Source organism: Nymphalis io, chromosome 26 (assembly GCF_905147045.1).
Source record: "Nymphalis io chromosome 26, ilAglIoxx1.1, whole genome shotgun sequence".
NCBI classification, from domain to species: Eukaryota; Metazoa; Arthropoda; class Insecta; order Lepidoptera; family Nymphalidae; genus Nymphalis; species Nymphalis io.
The window spans coordinates 1128608-1155437 of record NC_065913.1 but is presented as its reverse complement, the minus strand read 5'-3'; the positions used below and the strand labels follow the sequence as shown (position 1 = coordinate 1155437).

The 26830-nt window shown below is 39.2% G+C and overlaps 1 protein-coding gene across 3 annotated transcripts in view; it reads left to right on the top strand.

Annotated features, from left to right (window-relative positions):
• Positions 1-26830, top strand: part of LOC126778464 (probable ATP-dependent RNA helicase DHX35) — a 60325-nt gene that overhangs the window by 22162 nt on the left and 11333 nt on the right. For 2 of the 3 annotated variants that reach the window (XM_050502035.1, XM_050502037.1), the window contains 8 exons: positions 6833-6997; positions 11389-11469; positions 12723-12782; positions 14060-14222; positions 14681-14778; positions 15246-15492; positions 16070-16211; positions 22475-22594. In XM_050502035.1, the coding sequence (XP_050357992.1) occupies positions 6833-6997; positions 11389-11469; positions 12723-12782; positions 14060-14222; positions 14681-14778; positions 15246-15492; positions 16070-16211; positions 22475-22594 (1076 nt within the window). Of the gene's footprint in view, positions 1-5151; positions 5195-6832; positions 6998-11388; positions 11470-12722; positions 12783-14059; positions 14223-14680; positions 14779-15245; positions 15493-16069; positions 16212-22474; positions 22595-26830 lie in introns of those variants that run through there. The other variant, XM_050502036.1, reaches the window with a different exon arrangement.

Sequence of the window (26830 nt, the reverse complement as noted above, 5' to 3'; positions counted from 1 at the left end):
TAGCAGATAGCCATATAGACAAAGAATGTCCATTTTGTTGAATAATAATATATTTATTTACTGATGGTAGGGCTTTGTGCAAGCTCGGCTGGGTAGGTACCACCCACTCATCAGATATTCTACCGCAAAACAGCAATACTTGATACTGTTGTGTTCCGGTTTGAAGGGTGAGTGAGCCAGTGTAATTACAGGCACAAGGGACATAATATCTTAGTTCCCAAGGTTGGTGGCGCATTGGCTATAAGCGATGGTTGACATTTCTTACAATGCCAATGTCTATGGGCGTTTGGTGACCACTTATCATCAGGTGGCCCATATGCTCGTCTACCTTCCTATTCTATATATAAAAAAAAAATTAATTTTTTGAGAAGATAAATTTATTGGATATTATTTTGAGCAGTTGTTTTTTTTGTATTAAATATAACTTCGTATATAAACCTTTTTAAAAAGCTGTACCATATATTTAATAATATTTTACTGTAAATTTTGGTGTGGGTGTGATTTTGATAACAGGTCAATCATATTATCACGAAGGTCATAATATGATTACTGATTCATTCATATTGTATCCTGATAGTTTTTCGTGTTAAAAGCGTATGAGAAACTATTTCTAAGGAAAGCTCCGCCATGACACGAGCTTGAAGCGGACGCGTATACTAAAGCGACCCTGCGTTCAAAGTTACCACGAGTACTATACAGTAGACCACATCCCGAGGTCCTGGTTGGAAACCCCGAGTCTGGTAAAAATAAAAGTAATTGATTTTATCAGCCGCAGTTTAATGTAATATGTTTGTAGATATAGTATATGGTACGAGTATGTAGATTAAATTAAGTTTTTTAAAATAATTTAACTGTCATTAGAGGTCTCCTTTATTGTTGAGCCGAGATGACCCAGTAGTTAGATCGTGTGAGTCTAAATTGATTAATTGTGGGTTCAATCCCAGGCAAACCCTACTGAATTTGCATGTGCTTGATATGTGTTTAAAATTCATGGCGTGTGTCATTGTCAAAATTTGTCACATGTGTATTCCAACAATCCAATACGCTGTGAACCTTCTTCTCAAAAAAAGATCTGCCCAGCTCTTCCAGCAGTCGGACATTCAAAGACTCTTACTTTACTTTTTATATTCCTTTGCCCCTGATCTCTAAATCCGAACATTTAAAAAAAAATATATATTATGTAATAATAAACCCTACTGAATTTGCATGTGCTTGATATGTGTTTAAAATTCATGGCGTGTGTCATTGTCAAAATTTGTCACATGTGTATTCCAACAATCCAATACGCTGTGAACCTTCTTCTCAAAAAAAGATCTGTCCAGCTCTTCCAGCAGTCGGACATTCAAAGACTCTTACTTTACTTTTTATATTCCTTTGCCCCTGATCTCTAAATCCGAACAATTGTACCATTTAATTTTTTTTATATATTATGTAATAAAAAAAGAAAAACCTTAGAAACAGACGACTATTGTACATTCAGTTTGTAAGAAATACGTATATCTATTTTAATAAATGTATAAATACATAATATATTTTATATATAATTATACTATATATACTACACCCAGACTAGTGGCGGGAATCGAACCCGCAATCCCTGAGCGGAAGGCATGCCAACGTGCAAGTGGTTGTTAACGAAAAAACGATGATATTTTTTTTAATAAACATTACAAGGCTTGTCATTATCTAACTTGCATCGATTGGTTTACAGATAAGTTTATTTACAAACTCTATAACTGAACGTCACGCGGTTATTGTTCTATAAGTCAAGTGTTTATAACGATAGCACTATCTATTGTTATGAATCATCTGACCCGCTTGCAGCTAATTTGATTGGTTTAAAAAATCACACGGCTGTCTAACAATGTTTTAATTTTGTTCGAAGTCCAAGCCAGACCGGTAAGAAGTTTAAGGTTAAGCTAAGGGTTTTTCTGTCGAAAGTATTCAGTAGCAGACCGGGCATCGGATTATGAGAGTGATGGAATAGAGTTCCTTTGTTCGCGTACACACTTGTGAACTGTATACATATCCTGCGTTGGCTAATCTCTCTTAAAATTGGCCGCCGTGGCCGATATCGATTAGGAGTTCATCTTAACGTATGTAACAGCCTGTGAATGTCCCACTGCTGGGCTAAGACCTCCTTTTTGAGGAGAACGTTTAGAGCTTATACCACGAAGCTGCTCCAATGCGGGTTGGTAGAAAACACATGTGGCAGAATTTTAGTGAAATTAGACACATGCTGGTTTCCTCACGATGTTTTCCTTCACCGTAAAGCACGACATGAATTATAATTAAAAATTAAGCACATAAAATATCAGTGTTGCTTGTCCGGGTTTGAACCCACAATCATCGGTTAAGATTCACGCGTTCTACCACTGGGCCATCTCAGCTGCTCAGAAGTTCATCAGTGGAGATCAATATAAATTCAATCATCAAATACAACCACTACGCAACAAAATATGTTGTTATTTATGTATTTATGTATAAGTCGAATAAGCCAACGTAATTAACACAAACATACACAAAATATTCAGTATTGCTGTTTATCATATATAATGAGTGGGTACCATGTGGATACCAAGCCCGTACCACCAAGTAAGTAGATTCGATTATGTACGAATGTTTCTACCGACCAAGCAGTCTCGATCAATGACGTCACTAATATTAATTAATTGGATTTAAGATGGGTCGCATGACGCCATCTTACTCTAGCGCCGTGACTGGTCTTTAAATTATCTGGACATTCTTATAATTTAATCTCTGCTACCTGTGCTGTTCTGTTGTATTCCGTATATTATTAAATCACTTACACACACACACACACACACACACACACACTTATATACAAATAAATAGAGTGAGTTTGTTTGTTTTGTCTTTCACGTCTTATCTACTCTCGGTTGGGTGATGATCGGTTGATCTTTTTTTTTATAGAATAGAAAGGCGGACGAGCATATAGGCCACTTGATGGTAAGTGGTCACCAACACCCATAGACATTGGCATTGTAAAAAATGTTAACTATCGTTTACATCACCAATGCGCCACCAACCTTGGGGACTAAGATTTTATGTCCCTTGTGCCTGTAATTACACTGGCTCACTCACCCTTCAAACCGGAACACAACAATACCAAGTACTGCTGTCTTGCGGTAGAATACCTGATGAGTGGATGGTACCTACCCAGATGAGCTTGCACTAAGCTCTACCACCAGTAAATCATCATGAAATTATGCATACACGATGTATGTGGCACGGAACACATTTGTAATAATGAATTGTATGTTTTTTTGATTGTATATGATTTTTTTTTACGTGATAATATATTTTTGTGTATGTCGTAACTGTTTGTCTTTAAATTTAAATAAATATACGGGGTACTTAACCCCAATTATACGATTATTTTTTATACTTTTTAGAATATGTTAAATTCCAAATCAAAAAGTATGCATTGGTGATAAGTTAAAATCTTAAATTCCGGTTATATAATCAATGCATGACATTAAAAGTGGCGTGGAGATACAAAGGAAACGAGTAATGCTAATCGACTATGATATTGTTAATAGAATAGAAATAGATGTAGCCCATGTCTGTATATATTTTTTGTTCCATATGTGTTTTATAATTTATTAAACACGTAGTAAAATAATAGGAGAGGTACTGTAGACGGCGGAAAGAAAAGTAAACTGAAAATTGAATAGAAAAACTATATCCTTTTCAATATGACTCAACTTCAATACAGTTCTGAGGAAAGCCATCTTTAATAAAGTTAATTATTGTAATACAGCCAAGATGGCCAGACTGTACTCTAAAATGTCTTATGTGGTTAATATGTGTTACTGGTGGTAGGGCTTTGTGCAAGCTCGTCTGGGTAGGTACCACCCACTCATCAGATATTCTACCGCAAAACAGCAATACTTGATATTGTTGTGTTCCGGTTTGAAGGGTGAGTGAGCCAGTGTAATTACAGGCACAAGGGATATAAAATCTTAGTTCCCAAGGTTGGTGGCGCATTGGATATGTAAGCGATGGTTGACATTTCTTACAATGCCAATGTCTAAGAGCGTTGGTGACCACTTACCATCAGGTGGCCCATATGCTCGTCCGCCTTCCTATTCTATAAAAAAAAAATGTAACTTTAAATATTGTGTAGACTGAGTAAATAGTAAAAAAATATATACTTATACAGATCATATTTTGTTAGTAATTTTATACAAATGGAATCTACGTTCTTAATCTACAAAGCCTAAACCTTATCTAAGACGAGCTTGCTTTGTCACCACATTCACCATTAGACAATGATTCAGGTATTTTTTTTTAAACCGGTAAAGCAAATAACTCCACTCCACCTGATGGTAAGTGGTAGTGGAGTCCAAACGCGACGACGGCCAGTACAATCGGAAAGAATGTTCTGCACTAGCCCTGTCTTTCTGGCCTGCAAGATGCCTCTTCATGCCTCGTTTGAAGGTTCAGCATGGGATATACACTGGCTATTAAGCTTAATTTGTGTTTATAATTCATTTGTGCTCGGCGGTGACGGAAACATCGTGAGATGTAAATCTGTACACCTGTAATTCCACCAACTTCAATTGAGCACCGTGGATAAGCTCGGACGTTTTTAGTCTTAGGAGGCCTTAGCCCAGCAGTGGGATATTCACAGGATTTCATTATCAAAATGTAAACTGTTCAAAGTTTTCTATGTTTTTTGTGTCCATACTTAAAATAGAGGTATATTTTAAAACGAGGTTAAATTGTATGTAAAGAAAATCATAAAACGCCTTTGTTATTGCTACAAACCGTTAAAGTTTATTTTTTTGTAAAAATGTTATAGCCAATGGCGTGCTGTAATTTTCCCATTGTTGTAGTACTTTATGTATTTTCCATTAACTCACTAGTAATTACTTTGTGATAACGCACTTGTTTCGCAAACATTTTTCAAGCTGCAACATAAATGCATTCGGCCTTACTTATAGGCGTTGCTTAGTTACACACATCTCTCTTTCTGACATCAATGAATTGACATTCGAAAGAAGAAGACACATTTTAACTAATCACGAATAGGTATAATCTTGAATACTAAATAACACTATATCGTTCAAATAAAAATATTTTTTCTTAATGTCGATGACGCTTAATTGCAATGAACCCATTTAGATTTGCGAGTAGGATGAGCTGTGCTGTTCCTGCAGTTAAGGAAGTAAGACTATTTATTCAGCACGCAAGTTTAATTTCATTTACTTCACAGTATGGTGTCTTTTGGTATCATATTTTGGGTAGCGCAGCCCCAATCTTGGTTACAAGACGATCGATGATTCCGATTTCAAACGCGGGAAAGCACAACTGAACTTTCAATGTGCTTAATTAGTGTTTATAATTCATCTCGTGTTTAGCGGTGGAGGAAAACATCGTGATGAAACCTGCAAGCGATGAAATTCAAGTTTATTCAACAAATCGCGTTGGTGTAGCGTGGTGGAAAGGAGGCTGTTACTTTACTTTTTTACCATATAATTATATACAGAGCAGTGGTTTTATTAATATTACAATATACTTTAATAAACTTTTAAAAAAATAACACTCGACTTGTATAGATAATTACTTCGTTCAAAATTATAAATAGCAAATCCGTTAAATGTTTTCGCTCTACTAAGAGCAGCTTGCCAAAAAAAATAACTTGATATCATAATACTGCGTTTTGATTGCGTTCCGGATGAAACAGGTTTCTTAACCCACTACTAACCGCCTCTATACATACATTAAAATGTCAATGGCTACGATTTCAGACACATTTATAGTATATATAAACCTCTTTATTTATTTACTAGCCGTGTACCTAATGTGATATCTTATCGGGAACATTATTCAGAAACTCACCCACTTTTTATATGTATTATAAAAGAGGCGAACTATATAAGCTCCTATTTAATGTTTATATAAATTTATAAGTTTATATAAATTTTTATTTTACTTATTAAATTAAGTACATACATAAACAGTAATATGAGATTTTTTATTGACACGATGTTTTGTCTAAATCTTAAATGTTATATTGTATATATTTTAAATTTGTTTAAAATGGTGTAATTTTTTCTTTTAATTCTATCGTGTATTTTTTATTTTTGTGCAACTCAAATGTTTTACAAACTAGTGAATTGTCGCTTTGTTGGCGGGCGTTAACTGCATCACAGTTTTACACTATAGCAGTTATTATCATTCACATTTTGTTTCTGATCTGATATGATGGTTTTTAAATAAAATTATTATTATTATGTTAATGTCATAATTCAGTTATATATTTTGTAACACACTGTTAGTTAAGTTAAAGATTTGATTTTGTTTTGCTTTTTATTTCTTCAATTAGAGATTCTTTTATTTGAATATTAAGTTAGCCTGTAATTGCTGTATACTTTGTAACACTATTTTTATATACTAATGCTTTGTTTATTTAAATACACTGTAATGGCTGTCTTTTCATCCTAAACAGAACCCTAAACACCGATTATCGCAATTGTAACTTTAAAAAATGGTGGTCCATACAAACTTTCATCTTAGGCAATGAATTCAAAAATGGCTTAACAAGTGTTAAATTTAAGCCAAAACACTGATTGCCATAAGTCTAATATCAGTCAGAATTGAGGAATTTCCATATATAAACTTTTGTCACCCATTTAACCGTCTTAGAAGATTAATTAAAAAAAAAAACAAACTCTATCTTTAGTGTTCACCAATGTTTCTTTGAAAGATTTAATCCTATCAGACTTTTCGGCTTAGGCTGTACGTCATTGAGTCTTTGTGCATTTTTAATTATGTTTGAAGTCGATTTTTTTTTTGTTGACAGTATCTTTACGAAATCGGACACAAAGTATGCGTGACGCAGCCCCGCGTAGCCGCTGCTTTGTCGCTAGCGTGCCGAGTGGCTGACGAGCGCGGCGTTCAGCTGGGCGATCAAGTTGGGTACAGCGCCGCCATGACGAGCATGAGGACACCGGACACAGGAATCGTGGTAAGTTGAATGTACTAGCCCTGATCGAAATTGAAATGTGTATGTGAACTCAAGAACCTCCTGGGTGATATCCATGTATCAGGCATTATAATATTTCATGCGCAGTTGGTCAGTCCATTGACTTCCGTGGCTGAATTAAATATAATTCACTATATCTGAAGTTTAGTTGAATATCTGACATATTAACGCACAGCCCAAACTACTGGGGCTAGCACCAAGAAAAATTGCATACGGGTTCCTTTTACACAGTAGGATAGCACTATGAAAGGATTTTTTAAAACTGAACCCCTAAGATAGTGATAAAAGAGCTTCAAAGAGCTATGGAAATTGGTAAATAGCAATTCCGAATTATGACGCGAGTGAAGCCGCGGGTCACAGAGACAAAGCTAGTATAATATAACCCTGTTGTAACACAAAATGTCATCAATATACCTGCCCGCGGCTTAGCCCGCGTGTAAGGGGGGGAGGGGGAGGGGTTTTGTCGTGGAGGATGTTAAATATCCTTTGTTCATGATGATAGTTTGAGTAGTTAAAACGTGAAAGCGTAACAAACAAACACACTTTCTCGTTATAATATTAGCAAGAATATAGACAAAGACTGATAATTGAAAACTATTCAGTAACTCTTTTCTTTTGTCTATTAATTATAATTAAGCTCGGAAAGTATTATTATACAATATGTATAATAATAAGTAGTATATAAAATTATTTAATATAAAAATTATAACATAATAATACATATAATTTTTCCGAAAAAAATTGTCAATTGTATATTATTTGCGTATAAAAGGTATGTGTAATCACATTGACCTGAACTACAGTTTCATTGACAACCGGTTTTTGCACCTCGATCATGTCAGGTTACCCTTGACTCGGATGTGATTGATTTGAACCATATTAGCCTTTGATTAAAAGCCTTAACAGCATTTGTTCAGTGCATTCATACTGATAATAAAATAAAAAAAAAAATCCGACAAAAAAGGTAATTGAATAGCGGAAAATTAAAATATTTTAATTTTCATATTTTAATCGAATGTGAATATTGTTGAGTCGACTCAAAACAAATTATTTTTTTAAAGCGTAAAATGATAGTAACGGGATATACTGATGATAAGATGGATGGTTAGGCGAGACAGAAACCGTAACAGCCTGTGAATGTCCCACTGCTGGGCTAAAGGCCTCCTCTCCCTTTTTTGAGGAGAAGGGATGTAGCTTATTCCACCACGCTGCTCCAGTGCGGGATGGTACACATGCAGGTTTCCTCACTCCTTCACCGTAAAGCACGAGATGCATTATAATAACAAATTAAGCACATGAAAATTTCGTGGTGCTTGCCCGGGTTTGAACCCACGATCATCGATTAAGATTCACGCGTTCTTACCACTGGGCCATCTCGGCTTATGCGAGACAGAAAACCGAGACGCAAATTTTTTTTAATATTACAGTCTTATAAACGTTGCTTTCCGGCTGTTTAGTCAAACACTCGGAATTCTACTAATCTATAATGATAAGATAATGATTACGATTCGTTTCGGATCGAATTCCCATCGATCTTTAATTATATTATATTTATTCGAATCGTATAAATATATAATGTCCTCCAGACCGGCTTCGGCCACGACGGCGAATCTGAAGAGAAATTGGCCAACTACGCAGGAGATATTATAGTGCACTAGTGTGTGCGCAAACACAGGTGCACTCTCTATTTCCTAAATCTCTTATCCGAAGGGACGGCAATCCGACACGACCGGAAAGAGTTCAGGCGCAGGACCAACGGCTTTACGTGCTTTCTTAGGCACGGGAGTGTAGACATTTCCAACTTCTAGACTCCGGGCTGCTACTGTTTTGACCCAATATCTTTTTATTGGCCCGACCTGGGAATTGAACCCAGGGTCTCCGCGTCTGCGGTCTTACATCAAGCCACTAGACCAACGAGGCAGTCGTTAACATATACCGTTACATCAAAATGAAAGTAAATAAAGCCAATAGTCGATAATTAAATTAAAGAATAGGAAAACGGATAAACGGCAACGATTACGTTTCGATTCGATTGCGATAAAGTGATAATTTGTTAGTAGAATTGATCAGAAATCACCTGATTTATGTCATTATTGATTTGTCATTCGAAAGAAAACGATAGCGCTATTTAACCAATCGCCCGCTAAAAAACTTTAATAAACGTTAGGAAAAATAAACGTTAGGTCAAGTCTATGCGCCCGACGATTCGTGATTACCTTGGAAGACATGACTTAAGTGGGAAATAGGTCGGTAGTTCTTCAATAAGTTTTTGTCTCCTTTTTTGAAGAACATTACGACAACACTCTTGCTCCATGCCTTTGGTGTTCTCCCTGAAAAGATGACGGAATTAAATATGCGTAGGAGCTACGCTAGTAAAGGTTTTCTAGCTGCTTTTAATAGCTTCGTCGTAATTCCATCTTCCCCAGGGGCTTTTCTATTTTTAAGCTGCCCTAAGGCCATCACGATTTCGTCTTGGCTGACTTCTGGCAGCTCTTCTGTAAAGTGGGTTAAAGTGGCTCTAGGATCTTTAGGGACGTGGCGTTTCTGATATATATAGTTTACCATAGAAGTCCTGTACTTCTTTAAAAATCTCGAGCTTAGAAGCGACGACTTTTCCCTTTGAAGTGGTCAACTTCGTCAGTTGGCTTCGACCTAGCTGTTGTAAGAAGACTTTTGACCCCCGATTTCGCTCGATCGCGTCTTTTATAATGCGTGTATTGGTTTTTCGGAGTTCACGTCTTACCAGTTTAGATATTATTTTATTCAGATCTGACGAAGTGACTGTAGGGCTTTCGCGTCGTGTTCGCATTAGCTCTAGAGACTCCCGAAAGCTTGGACTCTTACCGGTGTTTTGCGCTTGATATTCGTCCCCTCTTCCCTAAGAATATCCACCACTTGGTCGAGTCGACTTTCTGGTCGATGTCAACGTCGATAAATATATAAGCATGTTAAATTATGTAATAAGCTATATTTATTTTAATCAAAATTCTTATACTAAAGCTAGCTTATCGAAAATTAATTAGTAGTCTAGATTAAAAGATTTGAAATACTAAATAGTTAATTATAAGAACTAAAATAGCTAGTATCACGCAACGTCTTATTTGGTATTGCGTGTGATATAGTTGAGTTTGTAATATTTACAATATTTGGACACAGTCACTAAGAAATTTGTTAAGATTTAAAAGAGAATAACATTTTAATACCGACTTTAAGTGGTGAGGCTTTGTGCAAGCCCGTCTAGGTAGGTCCCACTCACTCATCAGATATTCTACCGCCAAACAGCAATAATTAGTATTGTTGTGTTCCCATTTGAAGGGTGAGTGAGCCAGTGTAGTTACAGGCACAAGGAACATAACATCTTTGTTCCCAAGGTTGTTGGCGCATTGGTGATATAAGCGATGGTTAAGATGGTTAACAAGCCAATGTCAATGGGCGTTGGTGACCACTTACCATCAGGTGGCCCATACGCCTATCTATAACATAAAAAGGAACTCTGTTACATGATATTATTTTAAAGACAGTTAGCATCGTTGTCAGTTCAACAAAGTCCATTTCCGGTGGTATAGGTGACAGGATGAGACCTTTAATTGTAATTATAATGGAAAACGAGAACGGATACCCATTCAATTGTATAAATGCCATAAACAATAGTTAAATCACCATGTTATATTTCAACGACACGTTTAATTAATCAACAATAAACTATTGTTACGTAAATCTCGTTTAAAAGTTTTAGCGGCGCTGTCATATATTTATTTATTTACTGTGTTCAACATTAAAGGATACTTAAAAACTAGTGTTTTTTTTCAATTATAGGAAACCATAGCATGCAATTTATATGACTAAGTCAAATCAAAATATTTTTATGCAATTAGACTTTTACACGTACTTATGAATCGTCAAGCGCTACTACCTGCTCGGAATGTGGATCTATCGAGAAGAACCGGCAAGAAACTCGGTAGTTACCGTCAGCGACCGGGGGACGCAGAAACGCGAACCGCGCGTGAACGCTTACATTTCACGGATTACGAACCGCGAATGTAGAGCGCGCATAAAGCTCAATACAATAAAATATAAAATAGAGTGAGTGCCAAGGTACTTAGGAGAAATGATGTGTAAGTAACAAATCTTACGCTGACGTAATTTGACGCTCGAAATCTTACGCTTACTCGTCTGACGTTCGAAATCTCAATTGGTCCCTACTGTGTACCGAGCGCTATGATGCTTACACGAAAAAAGAATCAGTTGGCAAATAGAGGAGAAAAAGGAGAAATAATACTGAACTGTTTTGTCTTTATTTGTTTATATAAAGATGTACAGACGGAGGACGTTTGAGGGGTTTCGCTAGAGATAAAATATGTGTTTTTTTTCAGTTTATGACAGAGGGCGTGTTGCTTAGAGAGATGTTCGCGTCTCCGCTTCTAATGCAGTACTCTTGTATTGTACTTGACGAGGTAAATAAATGTTAAAATATATATTTTATTATTATTGTTTATTAATTTATAGGTCTTCAATTGTCAGAGAAAATTTGTATTAATATATTGTAATGCTACTGTACTGGCTTATTTTTTTTATATGAAATAGGTAGGCGGACCGGCAGTTGGGCCACCTGATGGTAAATAGTTACCGCCGATAGACATTGGTGCTGTAAGAAATATTAACCATTCCTTACATCGCCAATAAGTAACCAACTTTAGAACCACCAACGATATAAGCATCATCAATGAGCCTCCGAACTTAGAAAAGATGTTATGTCCAATGAATCATCATCAACGCCATTACTAAATACATATTCTTTTCCAAACGGCAGAGGGTCGTTAATTTTCGAATGTATTTTCTTTATCACATATAGGCGAGAGCTTGCTCGTTGACTTGCCTGATGTAAAACATCGACACGGTCTAGGATGTAGCACGCTTGCCTAGAAGAAACCTGTTTACTTCGCATTTGAAGACCAACGTTGTACTTTTCAGTAAATACAGACTCAGGCAAAGTATTCCACAGTTTTGCAGCGCGAATAATGTTTGTGGATTCGAAGCGCTTCCTACAGTATAATGAAACTCTATAAAATATACAATTCACCTTCAAAATAAACGCATGCACTGATTGTGGTCATTGCTATTAATAGTTAAATATTCTTCTACACTAGCTTATGTCTTACCCTCTCGGAACGGTGTACAAGCTTTTATTTAACTTGCAATGTTTGTCAGTTCAAGGCCAAATATTGCGAGCTGAATTAGATCCACTTCCTCTTATACTACAGAGTTGAAATTTCATATGTCGGTTCCGTTCACGACAATGTATTTTTATAGTATGAATGACCTGATTCTATAGACGGTTGGATAAAAGGAGCTGCTCAACAGTCAACAGATTAAATGTGAAATTTTGTAAAATGAAATATTTCTATTAATGGTGGTAAGGCTTTGTGTTCGTCTGGATAGGAACGTCACACATCACATATTCAATCGCAAAACAAAGCGTGAATAAGCCGGTGTAACCACAGACATAAGGGATATTGAATTTTAATCCCAAGATTGGTGGCACATTGGCGATATAAGAGATGGTTAATATTTCTTACAGCGTCAATGTCTATGGGCGCTGGTGACCAAATACCATAAGTTGGCCCATTTTCCAATCCAGCTATCAATTTTAATGTAATATATACTGCATAGGTACCTAGTAACTACTTATTTATATATTTCTTTCCAGGTACACGAGAGATCACAAATGACGGACGTTTTGATGGGATTGTTGAAGAAGATAGCGAAGGTATGACGATAATATCATTATATAATACTTATTTATCTCTTTCTGACATCATCATCATCAGATATTCTACCGCAAAACAGCAATACTTGATATTGTTGCGTTCCGGTTTGAAGGGTGAGTGTGCCAGAGTAACAGGCACAAGGGACATAAAATCTTAGTTCCCAATGACATTTCTTACAATGCCAATGTCTAAGGGCGTTTGGTGACCACTTAACATCAGGTGGTCCATATGCTCGTCCACCTTCCTATTCTATAAAAAAAAAATTGATTTGACATTCGAAAGACGAAGACAGCATTGCTTAACTAATCACTCGCTAAGAAATGTTTATAAGTAAGGACGTATATCTTTAATGTTTACTAATATTATAAATGCGAAAGTAAGCCAGTCTGTCAGCCAGTGGTTAGAACGCTTGAATCTTAAACGATGGTGGGTTCAAACCCGGGCAAGTGCCACCGAGTTTTCATGTGCTTAATTTGTGTTACGAGTTGCGAGTAAATTAAATTATATTCTACGACACAGTAAAATACTATTGTAGTTTCTATCGTATATATTGTTTTTGATATATATAAATTGTTCAAAATAAATAAATAAAATAAATACTCTCTTTGGGAAATTTATACATTCATTTAAAAAAATTATACTGATTCAGTGTAATTTAAACTTTATATTATTCTAAGAAAGTCGATGTTACTTTTTTAAATAAACAAAAGCTTTTCTCAGAAAGAATTTAAATAATTTTAATCAACAATCAACTTTATCTGAGTGCGAATAAAACTTATAATACTTTGTCTCGTTTTTATATATTGTTTCTTGTGTTGTAAAACTAGATGGCGTTAGTGGTCCTTTAAATCGCGCTATCGTTAGGGTCCGTTTTAAATATGAAGGGAATCGTGTCAAATGTCTTTGACATGATATCATTTATACCGTCTCTGGAATTTTTTGAAGAGTAATACCTCAGATAATACCTGTAGTATTACTTAATGTTCTTTTAGATTATTTCTGAAATTTTACTATTTATTTCCGATCAGACAAGATTGACAAGACATATCAATTAAAAAAATAAAATATTTTGAATATAATTCAGCCCTCGTTAAAGTGAAATCGCGTCAAAAACGTTACACTCAAAACGTTACAATGAAATCGATTTGATGATGAATTGTCATTTTATTAATTAAATACGGCCTCACTTATAAACGTCTCTCGGCGGTTTAGTTAGTTAAGAAATATATTAATTATTAAATGGAATTATACTAAACATTTAATTGTAACGTTTCAGAAAAGAAAGAATTTAAAGATCGTAGTTTCTTCCGCTACAATGGACGCGGATTTTCTGAAGGAGTATTTTAATATAAACGATATGAAAACTACTAAGAAAAGTTCATCCGTCATTATGTCTATGACGGGAAGGACGTACCCCATAGACATATTTTACGTTAAAGGTAATATTATAAACATTTTATGTTCCCTTCCATTTCCTCGATAACCCCATTCTATGGTCGGTGGTCTGGAATAGAACACCCTATTCATAATTTACTCTACATAAACACTTTGAAAGGTGAGTGAGCCAGTGTAAGGCACAAGGAATATAACATCTTTCCATGTTTTCCCAAGTTCAACCGAACACTGTTTCCAGAACCGATAACATTTTGTGCATATTTTTAGGGATACAACAAAGTCATAGGGTACCTAATACTTACCTCCACAAATGCAAATATTTCTTACAGTGCCAATGTTTGTGATCAATTCCAATCACTTAAAATCAGGGCGTCCAATTTGTAGTCTGCCTGCCTATCATAAATAACCATAAATATATCCAGGCAGCATCAAAATTTTAGGATAACTTGTAACATATAATACATTAATTTATTTATATGTATAAATGTTTTTATACTTTCAGAGCCCGTACCGGATTATGTAAACGCGACAGTTGAAACGATTATAAAGATACATGAAAACGAACCGTTTGGTGACATTCTGGCGTTCCTGACGTCACAAGTAAGTGTTGCCAGGTCAAATATTATTTATTGCTTATTATTTATTTAGTCGTGGAGCTTAGGTTCCACTCATCAGATATTCTACCACTAAATAGCAATACTTAAAGAGTTGAGTGAGCCAGTGTAAACTACAGACATAAGGGGCATAACATATTAGTTCCCAAAGTTGGTAACGCAAGGCGATGTAAGGAATTGTTAATATTTCTTACATCACCAATGTACATGGGCGGTGGTGACAATTTACCTTCAGGTAGCCCATTTCCTTATTTACTTATAATATACTAAAAATATTTGTAAAACATTACAGTACATTAACAGCCTGTGAATGTCCCACAACTGGGCTAAGGCTTCCTCTCCTTTTTTGAGGAGAAGGTTTTGGTGCTTATTCCACTACGCTACTCCAATGCTGTTTGATGGAATACACATGTGGCATGGCAGGTATTTGTAAACATCTATATTAATTTTCAGGAAGAAATTCTATCAGCCCTGGATAGTTTGGAAGAATATGTCAAAGATAATAATGATAAAAATAAATACAGGAAGACATTCCCAAGTGGCATTGCCGCCGCGAATCTGTCTGTGCTACCCATGTACGGCAGTCTGCTGTATTACAAGCAGATAAAGGTCTTTCAGATGTCCGAAAGAAATGTGAGGAAAGTCGTACTAGCGACTAATATCGCTGAGACCAGCGTGACTATAAATGGCGTCGTTTATGGTGAGTTTTGTTTGTGGTGAGATATACGATATCGTATGGTGGGATGACACCTCTGTGTATATTTGTTAGGAATGTAATTCAACTATGTTGCACTGTTGGGCACCCACTGTTGGGCAGATATGAAACCACTTCGAAAGTCGTTGGTGTTTCCCTGTATTTGAACCTGTGACCTTCGGTCAAAATACACACATGTTCTATTTCCAGGCCCATATCAGGTATCTTGCTTAGAACATCATTTTTTTATTGCGAAATATTTATATGGTTTTGGCAGATTTATGAAATGTTTTTTCGGTGGTACCTAATGACAGGTGGTTCTCCACCTCAGAAATATGAAATATGTTGTATTTCATCCAACCTTCTCCGAGTGTCAGTTTTTAATGGTGTAGGTACAGTCAACGTAACAAATTTTTGTTTACATTATATTCAAACTTTATATTGATCGATTGAAAGAGTTCGTTTGTTTGTATGTACGCAATAATTTCGGGATCCGTGAGATAAAAAAAAACTTAAATAAAATAGTTACCAATTTATTTAAAAAGATTGTAGTGGTACAAATGAAGATGCTCGATACTTGCAGTGATCGATTGCGGTTTCCATAAGCTCCCCCACTTCGACCCGGCGGTGGGCGTGGAGAGCGTGTCGGTGTGTCCCGTGGCGCGGCACAACGCCACGCAGCGCGCCGGCCGGGCGGGCCGGGCGAGCCGCGGCCGGTGTTACAGGTTACTAGGCTGCAGTTTTGTACTTTTTTATAGAATTGGAAGGCGGACGAGCATATGGGCCACCTGTTGGTAAGCGGTCACCAAACGCCCTTAGACAATGGGATTGTAAGAAATGCCAACCATCGCTTACATAGCCAATGCGCCACCAACCTTGGGAACCACCTTGGTGCTAGGGCTTTGTGCGAGCTCGTCTGGGTAGGTATCACCCACTGATCAGATATTCTCGTAAAACAGCGGTACTTGGTATTGTTGTGTTCCGGTTTGAAGGGTGAGTTAGCCAGTGCTTACAGGCACAGGGGACATAACATCTTAGTTCCCAAGGTTGGTGGCGTATTGTCGACGTAAGCGATGGTTAACGTTTCTTACCAAGCCAATGTGTATGGGTGGCCCATTCGCTCGTTCGCCTATCTATTATATAAAAAAAAACTTCTATTTAAATGTTGCCTTACAAAATAGTTGAAAAAGCTGTTCTAGGCTTATACCCGTGTTACTAGATATCATTTAAACATTTATTAAACTGTTCGGGGCTATAATAACGATAGTCTAGACATAGATAATAAAACTCAGCGTAACTTTCAATAGATTAAAAATATATTTCTCAATAATGACATGTGTACACATATAAGGAGATATATCAGAGCTAGTAATATAAAATATAAGTTAAGTTTATTTTGGTAAATATTTAACAATAGAAAGAGATGGCGTTATCTGTTAGGGATAACGTGATTGTTGCAGGTTAGCTTATTACTCTGTCAGTCAAGGTCCTTTTTGAGCATCTTGCATCTCTTTCTGTGACTTGCCTGAACCTGCTTGAATTCTATGTAATAGAATATAGAATATAATATCATATAAATTTATTATAGTATTCGTCTAGTAGTTGAATTTTGACTATAAAAAATTGTATCAACTCCTTTAAACCTCAACTTTAACGATAAAAAATAACGCTTTTGTTAAATTTTGTTACTAGTAACACTAAATCTCGTCGATAGCTACCAACCTAACAAACGTGTCCATGGGCGGTGGGAGACACTTTTCATCATCATAAAAGCAAGCACTTTTCTGTTATAGTATTAGGTCCTTACATATGAAATAAGCGTTTTGTCGTACTTTTGACCACTTTGATCTGAAATATCTCCTCTTTGGTTAAGAATTTCAAAGTCAAATTTATAAATTCATTGAGCTGGTACATTTGAGTTTTGAAAACAGTCATTCATTTGTTTTTTCCTCATTATTTTTTCTTTGGCGTCGCTTATTACCGCACAATGGAAAACATGAAATATCGGTATATTTACGAGAACGAGTTCTACCGTGGCACCAGTGCTGCAGAAACAGCTCGAAGGATTAGTGATACGTATGTACGTGTACGGCGCTGGTGTCGCAAAAGAAAGCACGGTACGTTTTTGGTTTCAACGTTTTCGTTCTGGAAATTTCGACCTTCAGAACCAACCCCGTGGACGGCTGGAGACCAAGGTGGAAAATGAAGAAAATGTAGGCTATTGTGGAAGCGGATCCATCACAAAACACTTCAGAGATAGCTGCAGGCTTCGGGGTAAGTGATAAAACTATATTAATCCACTTGAAGGAAATCGGGAAAGTAAAAAAACTTGTACGATGGGTACCTCATGAATTGAGTGAACCCAACTAAACAAACAAAAACGAGTGCGAAGATATTGACGAGTAAGATGAAGGCGTTGATGTCAACTAACGACGGCAACCGAGCTATGACGAGAACCGGCGAGGGCCGAGCAGTCACCGACGATGTCCGAGTCCGGGCGATCCCCCAAAATGTCCGAGTTCGAACGACCACCGACCCTCCGAGCATCGATGCGCCGGCGGCGACATCGTGCGGCGATACAGTTGAAGCTATCGGCCGCCGTCGTTATAAATCGGCGCATAGACAACTAACTGATGCGGCATATTCGTCGGTGCGTCCGGCACCGAATGAGTTAAGAGATGTCAACGAGACGGAGCAGTGGACAACAATGCGCCGGCGTAAAATACTTCGTCCAGTCATTCAAGGTACGGGCGAGGTTGACACACAGTTAACAGCAATAGAAAAATTGCGTACTATCCATCTGTGATCACTTCAACATGATACTACTTCCGACGTCGTACAGGCTTATATGCAAAAGAAAAAACCTATGGAAAACACGTATATTGTGGAGAAGTTAGATTTAAAGCACAAAAGGTACGCTTCATTTGTATTTACAGTACCAGAAAGTTTATTTTCGTTTTTCATGGAGGCGGAAAATTGGCCCCCAAATACGAGATTGAACGAACGGTTTCGTAGGGTAAACACCAGCGATATACGACAAAATTAAACGTAGGTCAAGTAAGTCTAGTAAAGATAGCGAGTGCTTAGTGTTATATTATCAAAACGTACGTGGACTACGCACGAAGTTGCACCAACTAGCAGCCGAAATTAGTGCTTCGCAGATTGATGTATTTTTATTAACGGAGACATGGTTAACGTCGGGCATTGAAGACGAAGAGATTGTACCCCAGGGGTATAGTATTCTAAGGGCAGACCGGCCAGGTTCGAAACGTGGTGGTGGGGTTTCTATCACAGCAGCTCCACGATTTCAGCAAAGACGGATTACTGTTACGAATATGGTGTCGACAGGGTGTGAACTAATTTGTGCAGGGTTATATATACTAAACCATCTATTGGATACTCTTGTGTGTATTTATATTCCGCCAAATACGGACGAAGATAAATATTTGCTAGTGTTTAACGTTATTGAATCGGTTTGTGAGAAATTTAAAAATGTTTTAATATGTGGGGACTTCAACATGAATTCCACAAATATTAATATTAACAACAACTTTAAATATTTACTGGAGTTTTGCGAACTACAGTAGGTAAATAGCATTCTTAATAGCTACGGAGGGTTACTGGATATGGTTCTGGCCAGTGTGCCATTGGGAGATGTCTCTGTGCACCGGGCCACTGACACACTCACACTGCCAGACGCTTACCATCCTCCTATTGATATAGTAGTTGCCCGCAAGCTAGAGACAAACAATAGTATTTCGTCAAGTGAACAGGTTAGTGCTGTTGGAACTAGCACTGAATGGGATTTTAGAAGAACTGATTTTTATACACTGTATCAGAGTTTAAAGAGTGTGAACTGGCAATCAGTGTTTAATATGACTGATTCCGACACAGCTGTGGCAGAATTTTATGTTATTCTTAATAACTGTTTAAATAACTGTGTTCCCCGTAAACCGCGTAGGGCAATGCAATCTCGGTATTGTTACCCTGTGTGGTACTCGCCGTCAACTAGCCGCTTCATTAGATTCAAAGCGCATTTTCATCGTTTATATAAAAAAACCTTACCTTGTAAATTCCGTGTTAAGTTTTCCTATTATAGAGCGCTAGTCAAATTAAGCATTAAAGCGAATTTCCAAATATATAAAGATCGGTTTGAGAAGGATATACGATTTGATCTATGTATGTATGTTTTGGGGCTATGTAGCGTCAAAACGTATTAAAGGGAAAAAACGGAGACCTATTTTAAATAATGGGAGATCAGTACCAGACAGCGAATGTGCTAAGCTATTTGTTGAATACTTAAGATCTGTGTATTCAGATAAACATGAAAAAAAGGTCACTGGTCCAGACGGCATTCCGCCGTACATCATTAAAGATTGTCGCGTCAGTGTTTGCTTCCCCTTTGTTGTACATCTTTAATTTGTGTCTCACAACCTGTCGGTATCCAGATGTGTGGAAAATCACACGTGTGGTATATATATAATACATATATATATATATACCTAAGAAGAATTTCGGAACAAATGTAAGTGATTATAGGCCGGTAGCTGTACTATCAGTCTTTGGCAAGTTGGTTGAGATACAACTGTCTGATGCCCAGCACGGATTCAGAGTTGGTCGTTTTTTTTTTCTTTTATAGAATAAGAAGGTGGACGAGCATATGAGCCACCTGATGGTAAGTGGTCACCAAACGCCCTTAGACATTGGCATTCTAAGAAATGTCAACCATCGCTTATAGCCAATGCGCCACCAACCTTGGGAACTAAGATTTTATGTCCCTTGTGCCTGTAATTACACTGGCTCACTCACCCTTCAAACCGGAACACAACAATATCAAGTATTGCTATTTTGCGGTAGAATATCTGATGTTACTCGTTCGACTACGAGTAACTTATTATCATTTTACTCATACACTGCTATGGCGCCACCGCTATAGCAGTGTATCTATCCACAGAGGCTTTCAAGTTAACACTACATATTTTGATTTCCGGAAGGCGTTTGATACGGTCGATAACGACTTATTGCTCCGTAAATTTGTAGCCGCCGGATTTACTCCTGCCTTGTTACAATTTTTCTCCTGCTACCTCCGTAACCGGAGGCAGTATGTGCAGTTTAATGGACAACTCTCAGAACCGTATTTTACGTTTTCCGGAATAAGTCAAGGTTCCAATTTAGGGCCTCTTGAGTTTTTGATTTTTATTAACGATTTGCCTGATGCTATTAGTGCAACTCATAGTTTGTTATTTGCAGATGATTTGAAATTATTCTTAAAAATCAAAACGCCATCGGATTGCTTGACGTTACAAAAAAAACATCCAAAATGTTGAAGAATGGAGTAAGCGGAATAGACTTATGTTTAATGATGAAAAGTGCTCTATAATATCATTCACACGCGCAAACATGCCAGTCAAGTACGACTATCGTTTAAACGACGTTGCTCTAGGGCGGCAATCTACTATCAAAGACTTAGGAGTCTTGATGAGTGATAACCTAAGCTTTACCGACCATGTTTACAATATTACTAAGATGGCATACAAATCCCTAGGTTTTGTTTTAGGCAGTCAAAAAACCTTGAAAGTGTTGCTGCGGTCAATTTGTTCAATTTTTGTTGTTGTTGTTTTGTTCAATTTTGTACAACTATTTCGTCAGAAGCACGTTAGAAAGTATCTCTGTTATTTGGAGTCCACATGAGGTAAAATACAAACTCATGGTGGAGAAACTCCAAAAGAAATTCTTGAGGTGGCTTTACCACAAGCAATACGGAGTCTTCGTAGGGTATCCTTATTTTATCCTAGTTAAAAATATACAAGGAATGACAGGATACGATTCCCTCGAAGTGCGACGACATATGGCCTTACTAAGCTATTTCTTCCTGTTACTCAGAGGTACCATTTTTAATCCCTCAGTGTTAGAGCTAATATCGTTGAACGTTCCTGACAAATACACTCGCGCTCGTCGACACAAGCTATTTGCGGTGCCTGACTGTCGATTGGTACTGGTGAGCGAGTCACTTGTTACGCGCGTTGACTTTGCTCAATGGTGTCCTGGCCTGGAATCCAAGCCTCGACTTGTTTAACTCATCACCTGCTGTATTTCGCAAAACGGCAGCGGAATACATACAAACTATAATAATTAAGTGAATAAGTGTATTAAATAAATAAGTAAATGCTTTAGGTTCAACCTGTAATTTTTACTTATATTTTGTAAATAAATAAATAAATAATGATGGGATTTTAAATCTGTGATGAAAAGTCGATACTGTACGATAATCGGAAGCGCTCGTCGCAATGGCTGAACCCTGGAGACCCAGCCAAATCCTGCCCTAAATGAAAATTGACTCAGAAAAAGTTACTTGTGAGTGTTTGGTGGAATAGCGCTGGTGTCGTTCACATCTTTTGTCAGCAACTGCAAACCATGAAGGAAGAACTAGCTGCTAAACAACCGAGATTGGTCAATCGCTCTAGGCCACTGCTGCTTCACGACAACGCAAGACCACACACTGCACAACAAACAACCATTAAGTTAGATGAGCTACAATTGAAATGTCTGCGACATCCACCGTACTCCCCGGACCTTGCTCCAACAGATTACCATTTTTTCCGGAATTTGGACAACTTGTAAGAAACAAGGAAAAAAATTCAACTCCGATGCGGCAGCCCAAACCGCCTTCAAAGAGCTCATTGATTTTCGCCCCATGGTTTTTTTAGTAAAGGGATCAATGAACTACCTATGAGATGGCAAAAGTGCAGATAACAATGGTGCATACTTTGATTAATTAAATATATTTTACAAAAAAATTGACCTTATATTTCTCCCATACAAAACGCCGATGTCATATGTAAGGACCTAATATTAGAGAGGACTGTGGGATTGTCCAAATTTGAATCGTAATTTTGCAAGATTAATTTAAAACTGGGTCGAAGTGTAGATTGTACCATAAAGAACCGGTAAGAACTCAATAAAACAGGCGGTAAATGTCGGTGTGCAGGCTGTACACGGAGCGCGCGCACGACGCGCTGCCGGCGAGCGTGCCGCCCGAGGTGTGCCGCAGTGACCTCAGCGCCGCGCTGCTGCAGCTGCGGGCGCTCGGGATACACAACCTGCTCAGGTGGGTGTAGGGGGTCACATATTGAGTATAAAATAGAAGCCCATTTTCTCCCTTGAAGTACAACATGCTTCATGTCAAATTATTATATTGGTAATAGCTGAGATGGCCTAGTTGTTAGAACGCGTGAATTTTAACCGATGATCGTGGGTTCAAACCCGGACAAGGCCCACTACATTTTCATGTGCTTAATTACTGTTTGTAATTCATCTCATGCTTGATGGTGAAGGAAAACATTGTGAGGAAACCTGCATGTGTCTAATTTAATTGAAATTCTGCCACATGTGTACTCTACCAATCCAAAAAGCGTGGTGGAATAAGCTCCAAAACCTTCTCCTCAAAAGGGAGAAGAGGTCTTAGCCCAGCAGTGGGACATTCTGTTACTACTGCTAATGTATTGGTTTGGCCGCGAAAGTTTAACTAACAGATTGACAGATAGACATACATTATTCCTTAACCATTATTTTTCATATGCTCAGTTTTTTTTTTTTTTATATATATGTCTGGAATGGCAAATGACTCTACTCCACCTGATGATAAGTGGTAGTAGAGTCCAAACGCGACGACGGCCAGTACAGTCGGGAAGAATATTCTGTACTAGCCGTCACCGCCTTGCCGGCCCGCAAGATGCCTCTTCACGCCTCTTTTGAAGGAACCCGGGTTGTAGGAGGAGGGGAACACGTGAGCTGGTAAGGAATTCCATTTTTTGGTAGTGCGACAAAGAAAGGAGTTGCCGAATTTCTTTGTGCGCGATGGAATTGATGTCACAGTTAGGCGGTGACATCGAGAACCAGATCGCGTGGACTTAAGAAGGAAGGGGGAAGCAGGAATTAGAGAGAATAATTCCTCAGAGCACTCGCCGTGATACAGTCGATAGAAAGCGCTCAGTGCTGCTATCTCGCGACGCAATTGTAAAGGTTCAAGGGTGTTTGTGACCTTTACGTCGCCAATAATGCGTACTGCACGTCGCTGCAACCGGTCCAAGGCCTCCAGTAGGTACTTAGCGGGGCCATCCCAAAGGTGCGAGCAATATTCAACGCAAGACCGTACCTGTGTTTTGTATAACAGGCACAGTTGTTGTGGCGTGAAAAAACGCCGCACCTTGTTCAGAACTCCGAGTTTCCGTGAAGCTGTTTTTATAATAGCCTCGATGTAATCCCTTGGACTAAGGTCGCAGCGAATGTCCATCCCCAGCATGGCGATTTTGCTTTGTATCATCAGCGGTATGCCACAGAGGTAGGGATGAGGGTAAAATGGTGACTTTTTCGCTGTGAGAGCGCATACCTGTGTTTTCTTGGCATTAAACTCAACAAGATTATCAGAACCCCATTTGGCGATGAGCTCTAACGTCCTATCGAGTTCAATGACAAGATTCTCCCGCCTCTCCTCAGTTTCCGCCCGCCCAGCCACTGCGCGTCCGTGGTATCCACCATGCACTGTACTATCATCTGCATAGCAATGTATGTTCCCAAGAGAGAGCATATCATTGATATGCAAAAGAAAGAGTGTGGGAGATAGCACAGATCCCTGGGGGACCCCAGCATTCACTACATAGAATTGTGAAGCGCAACCATCTACTAAAACACGAAGCCTACTCTTGTGTAGGAAGCTGGCAATCCAGGTGTATAGCTGAGCAGGCAGACCATATGCCGGTAGCTTGGAGAGAAGACTTCTGTGCCAGACCCTGTCGAAAGCCTTGGAGATATCGAGGCTGAGAGCCCACGATTCTCCATGCTTGTCGATAGCTTCACCCCAGAGGTGTGTTACGTACGCTAGAAGATCACCTGTGGACCGTTTTGGTTGAAACCCGTATTGACGATCATTAATTAGACACTGATCTTCTAGGTAATGGATCAGTTGGTTGTTTAGAATCCGTTCCATCACCTTACAAAGTACTGAGGTGATAGCTATTGGTCGATAATTTGCCGGGTCAGACCGATCCCCTTTTTTGGGAACCGCTTGCACATTAGCTCTTCTCCAAGCCTCCGGCACACTTCCCGAAGAGAGAGAAAGTTGGAACAGGCGCGTTACCACAGGAGACAGCTCCGCTGCGCACTTCTTCAGCACTATGGCTGGTATTCCATCGGGACCGCTAGCTTTCCGCACATCAAGTGATTGCAGCTCCGCACGCACATCACGTTGCCTGATTTTGATGTCAGGCATCGTGTGGCCACATGAAGGTATTGTTGGTGGCTGCGCACTACAATCATCGATCACAGAGTTGTCGGCAAAGAGTTTAGCCAGGAGGTCGGCTTTCTCCTGCGGACTGTAAGCTAGCGATCCGTCCGGATTTCTGAGCGGTGGCAGCGAAGGTTGGCAGAAATTGTTTTGCACAGACTTGGTCAGACGCCAGAAGCTACGGGAGCCCCTAGGATGCGAAATAAGGTCATGACCTATCTGTACAATGCGCTGTGCATCCGCTCTCGTGTATGCCTTCCTACAGGACTTGAAATTTTTATTGTAGTTTGCTTTCAGTGAGTCAATGTTAGAAGCCCCACTAATGCAGCCGTTGATCCACGCGCGATATGCCGCCTGCTTAGATGATACAGCGTCGGCACATTCACGAGTGAACCAACGGTTACACGTACCCCTATTGATGAGATCTGAGCTAGGAATGTAGTATTTCATTCCTAACATGATCTCATCAGCAACAACAGCGGCACTAGCTGTCGGGTCATTTCCACTGAAGCAACGTTCCTTCCAAGGAACTGACACATAGTAATCGCGCATACCGTCCCAATCTGCCGACTTATAGTGCCAAACGCGACGTTTGCATACCGCTGATGGCGGCAGCTTGGCCTGTGGCACTCTGGTAGATATAAGGCCGTGATCCGAAGAACCAAGTGGAGCTTGAACCACAACCTGATATTCCACCGGGTGAGAAGTCAGCAGAAGATCCAGTAGAGAAGGCGCTTGCCCATCAATGTCTGGGATCCTGGTGGGCTGATCAACCAGTTGGGTCAAGTCGTGTGTGAGAGCAAAAGCATGAGCAGTTCTTCCAGCATGGTCAGTTTTGAGGGATTTCAACCATGATTCATGGTGAGCATTAAAATTCCCCAAAAACACCAATTCCGCGTTAGGAAACTGCTCTTGCGCAGCATCTGCCACCCGACTAAGATGGTCAAATAATCGGCTTGTCTCCAAGTCACCATTGTGGGATCTGTAGAGGCACACGTAGACTCGACTCTGATGAACCAGGTCCACACGTACCACCAACATGGAGAAGGAGGGGTCCTCCAAGCAGCGCAATCGGTGACAACAAACATCCGCCCTGACGAACAAGCATACTCCGGCTTTCGCTTTAAAAGATTCTTCAAGCATGTAGCCGGGATAGTTAAGGTAGCTGGTGTCGGCAGGGCGGAGTATTTGCGTCTCCGTGAGAAACAACATTGCTGGCCGTGCTGTCTCGAGATGGTGGTGGACAGCGTTGAGGTTAGCGTGGAGTCCTCAGATGTTAGAGAACTCGACCTCAAACAGCGTGGGTATGGTGAGGGTGTGCACCGCTGAACGACCGTTATTTCTTAGTTGCGCTACCATTTGGAAAAATAAGGAAAAGAGACGTGAAGCGAGCGACGTATTGCCACGATAGGGATGGGCAAAGTATGGAGGCGTGTTTTCCCAAATGGTTGCCAAAAGGGAAAATATACTGATCCGCCGGACGGAAGGGCCCCCGAACCCCCCCGGAAGTGGCCGCCGGGACCCCACCTTCCGGTCACCAACGGGCACGACGGTCCACCCCGAGATTATGCGTGGCCTGGTGGGGCGGCCTCGCGAGCTGGTTAGGCACCCTCGGGCCCCTGTACTATGCCACGGGCGGCCAGCGGAACAGCCGTTTCGTCAGGTCTCCCTGTCCGGCAGGTCAATACAGTTTCCCCCGGCATTGGTTCAACGGCCGTCTCCACCGGACCAACACCCATCGCGGCAATACTCGCTCGGGCACTGGCTGTACGCTGGCTGACCTCGAAACGCGGCTGCAAGCCACTTCACGAGTTTTTCACCATGCGTACGGTAGTAACAAGCCAGGCGGATGTTAGCATCCTACCACCTAATATTTTGTGTTCATGTCGAATCATCAACTCGGTCGAATCAAATTACACATTTATCTAACATGATGTGACAGTCGACTGACCCACATCACCAAACCTGACTTGATTAACCTGAACCCATAGACAATACACTGAAAAAAAATTTCACACGTTTAAAACCAGCCATGGGATAAAATATGGTATTTTATAAACT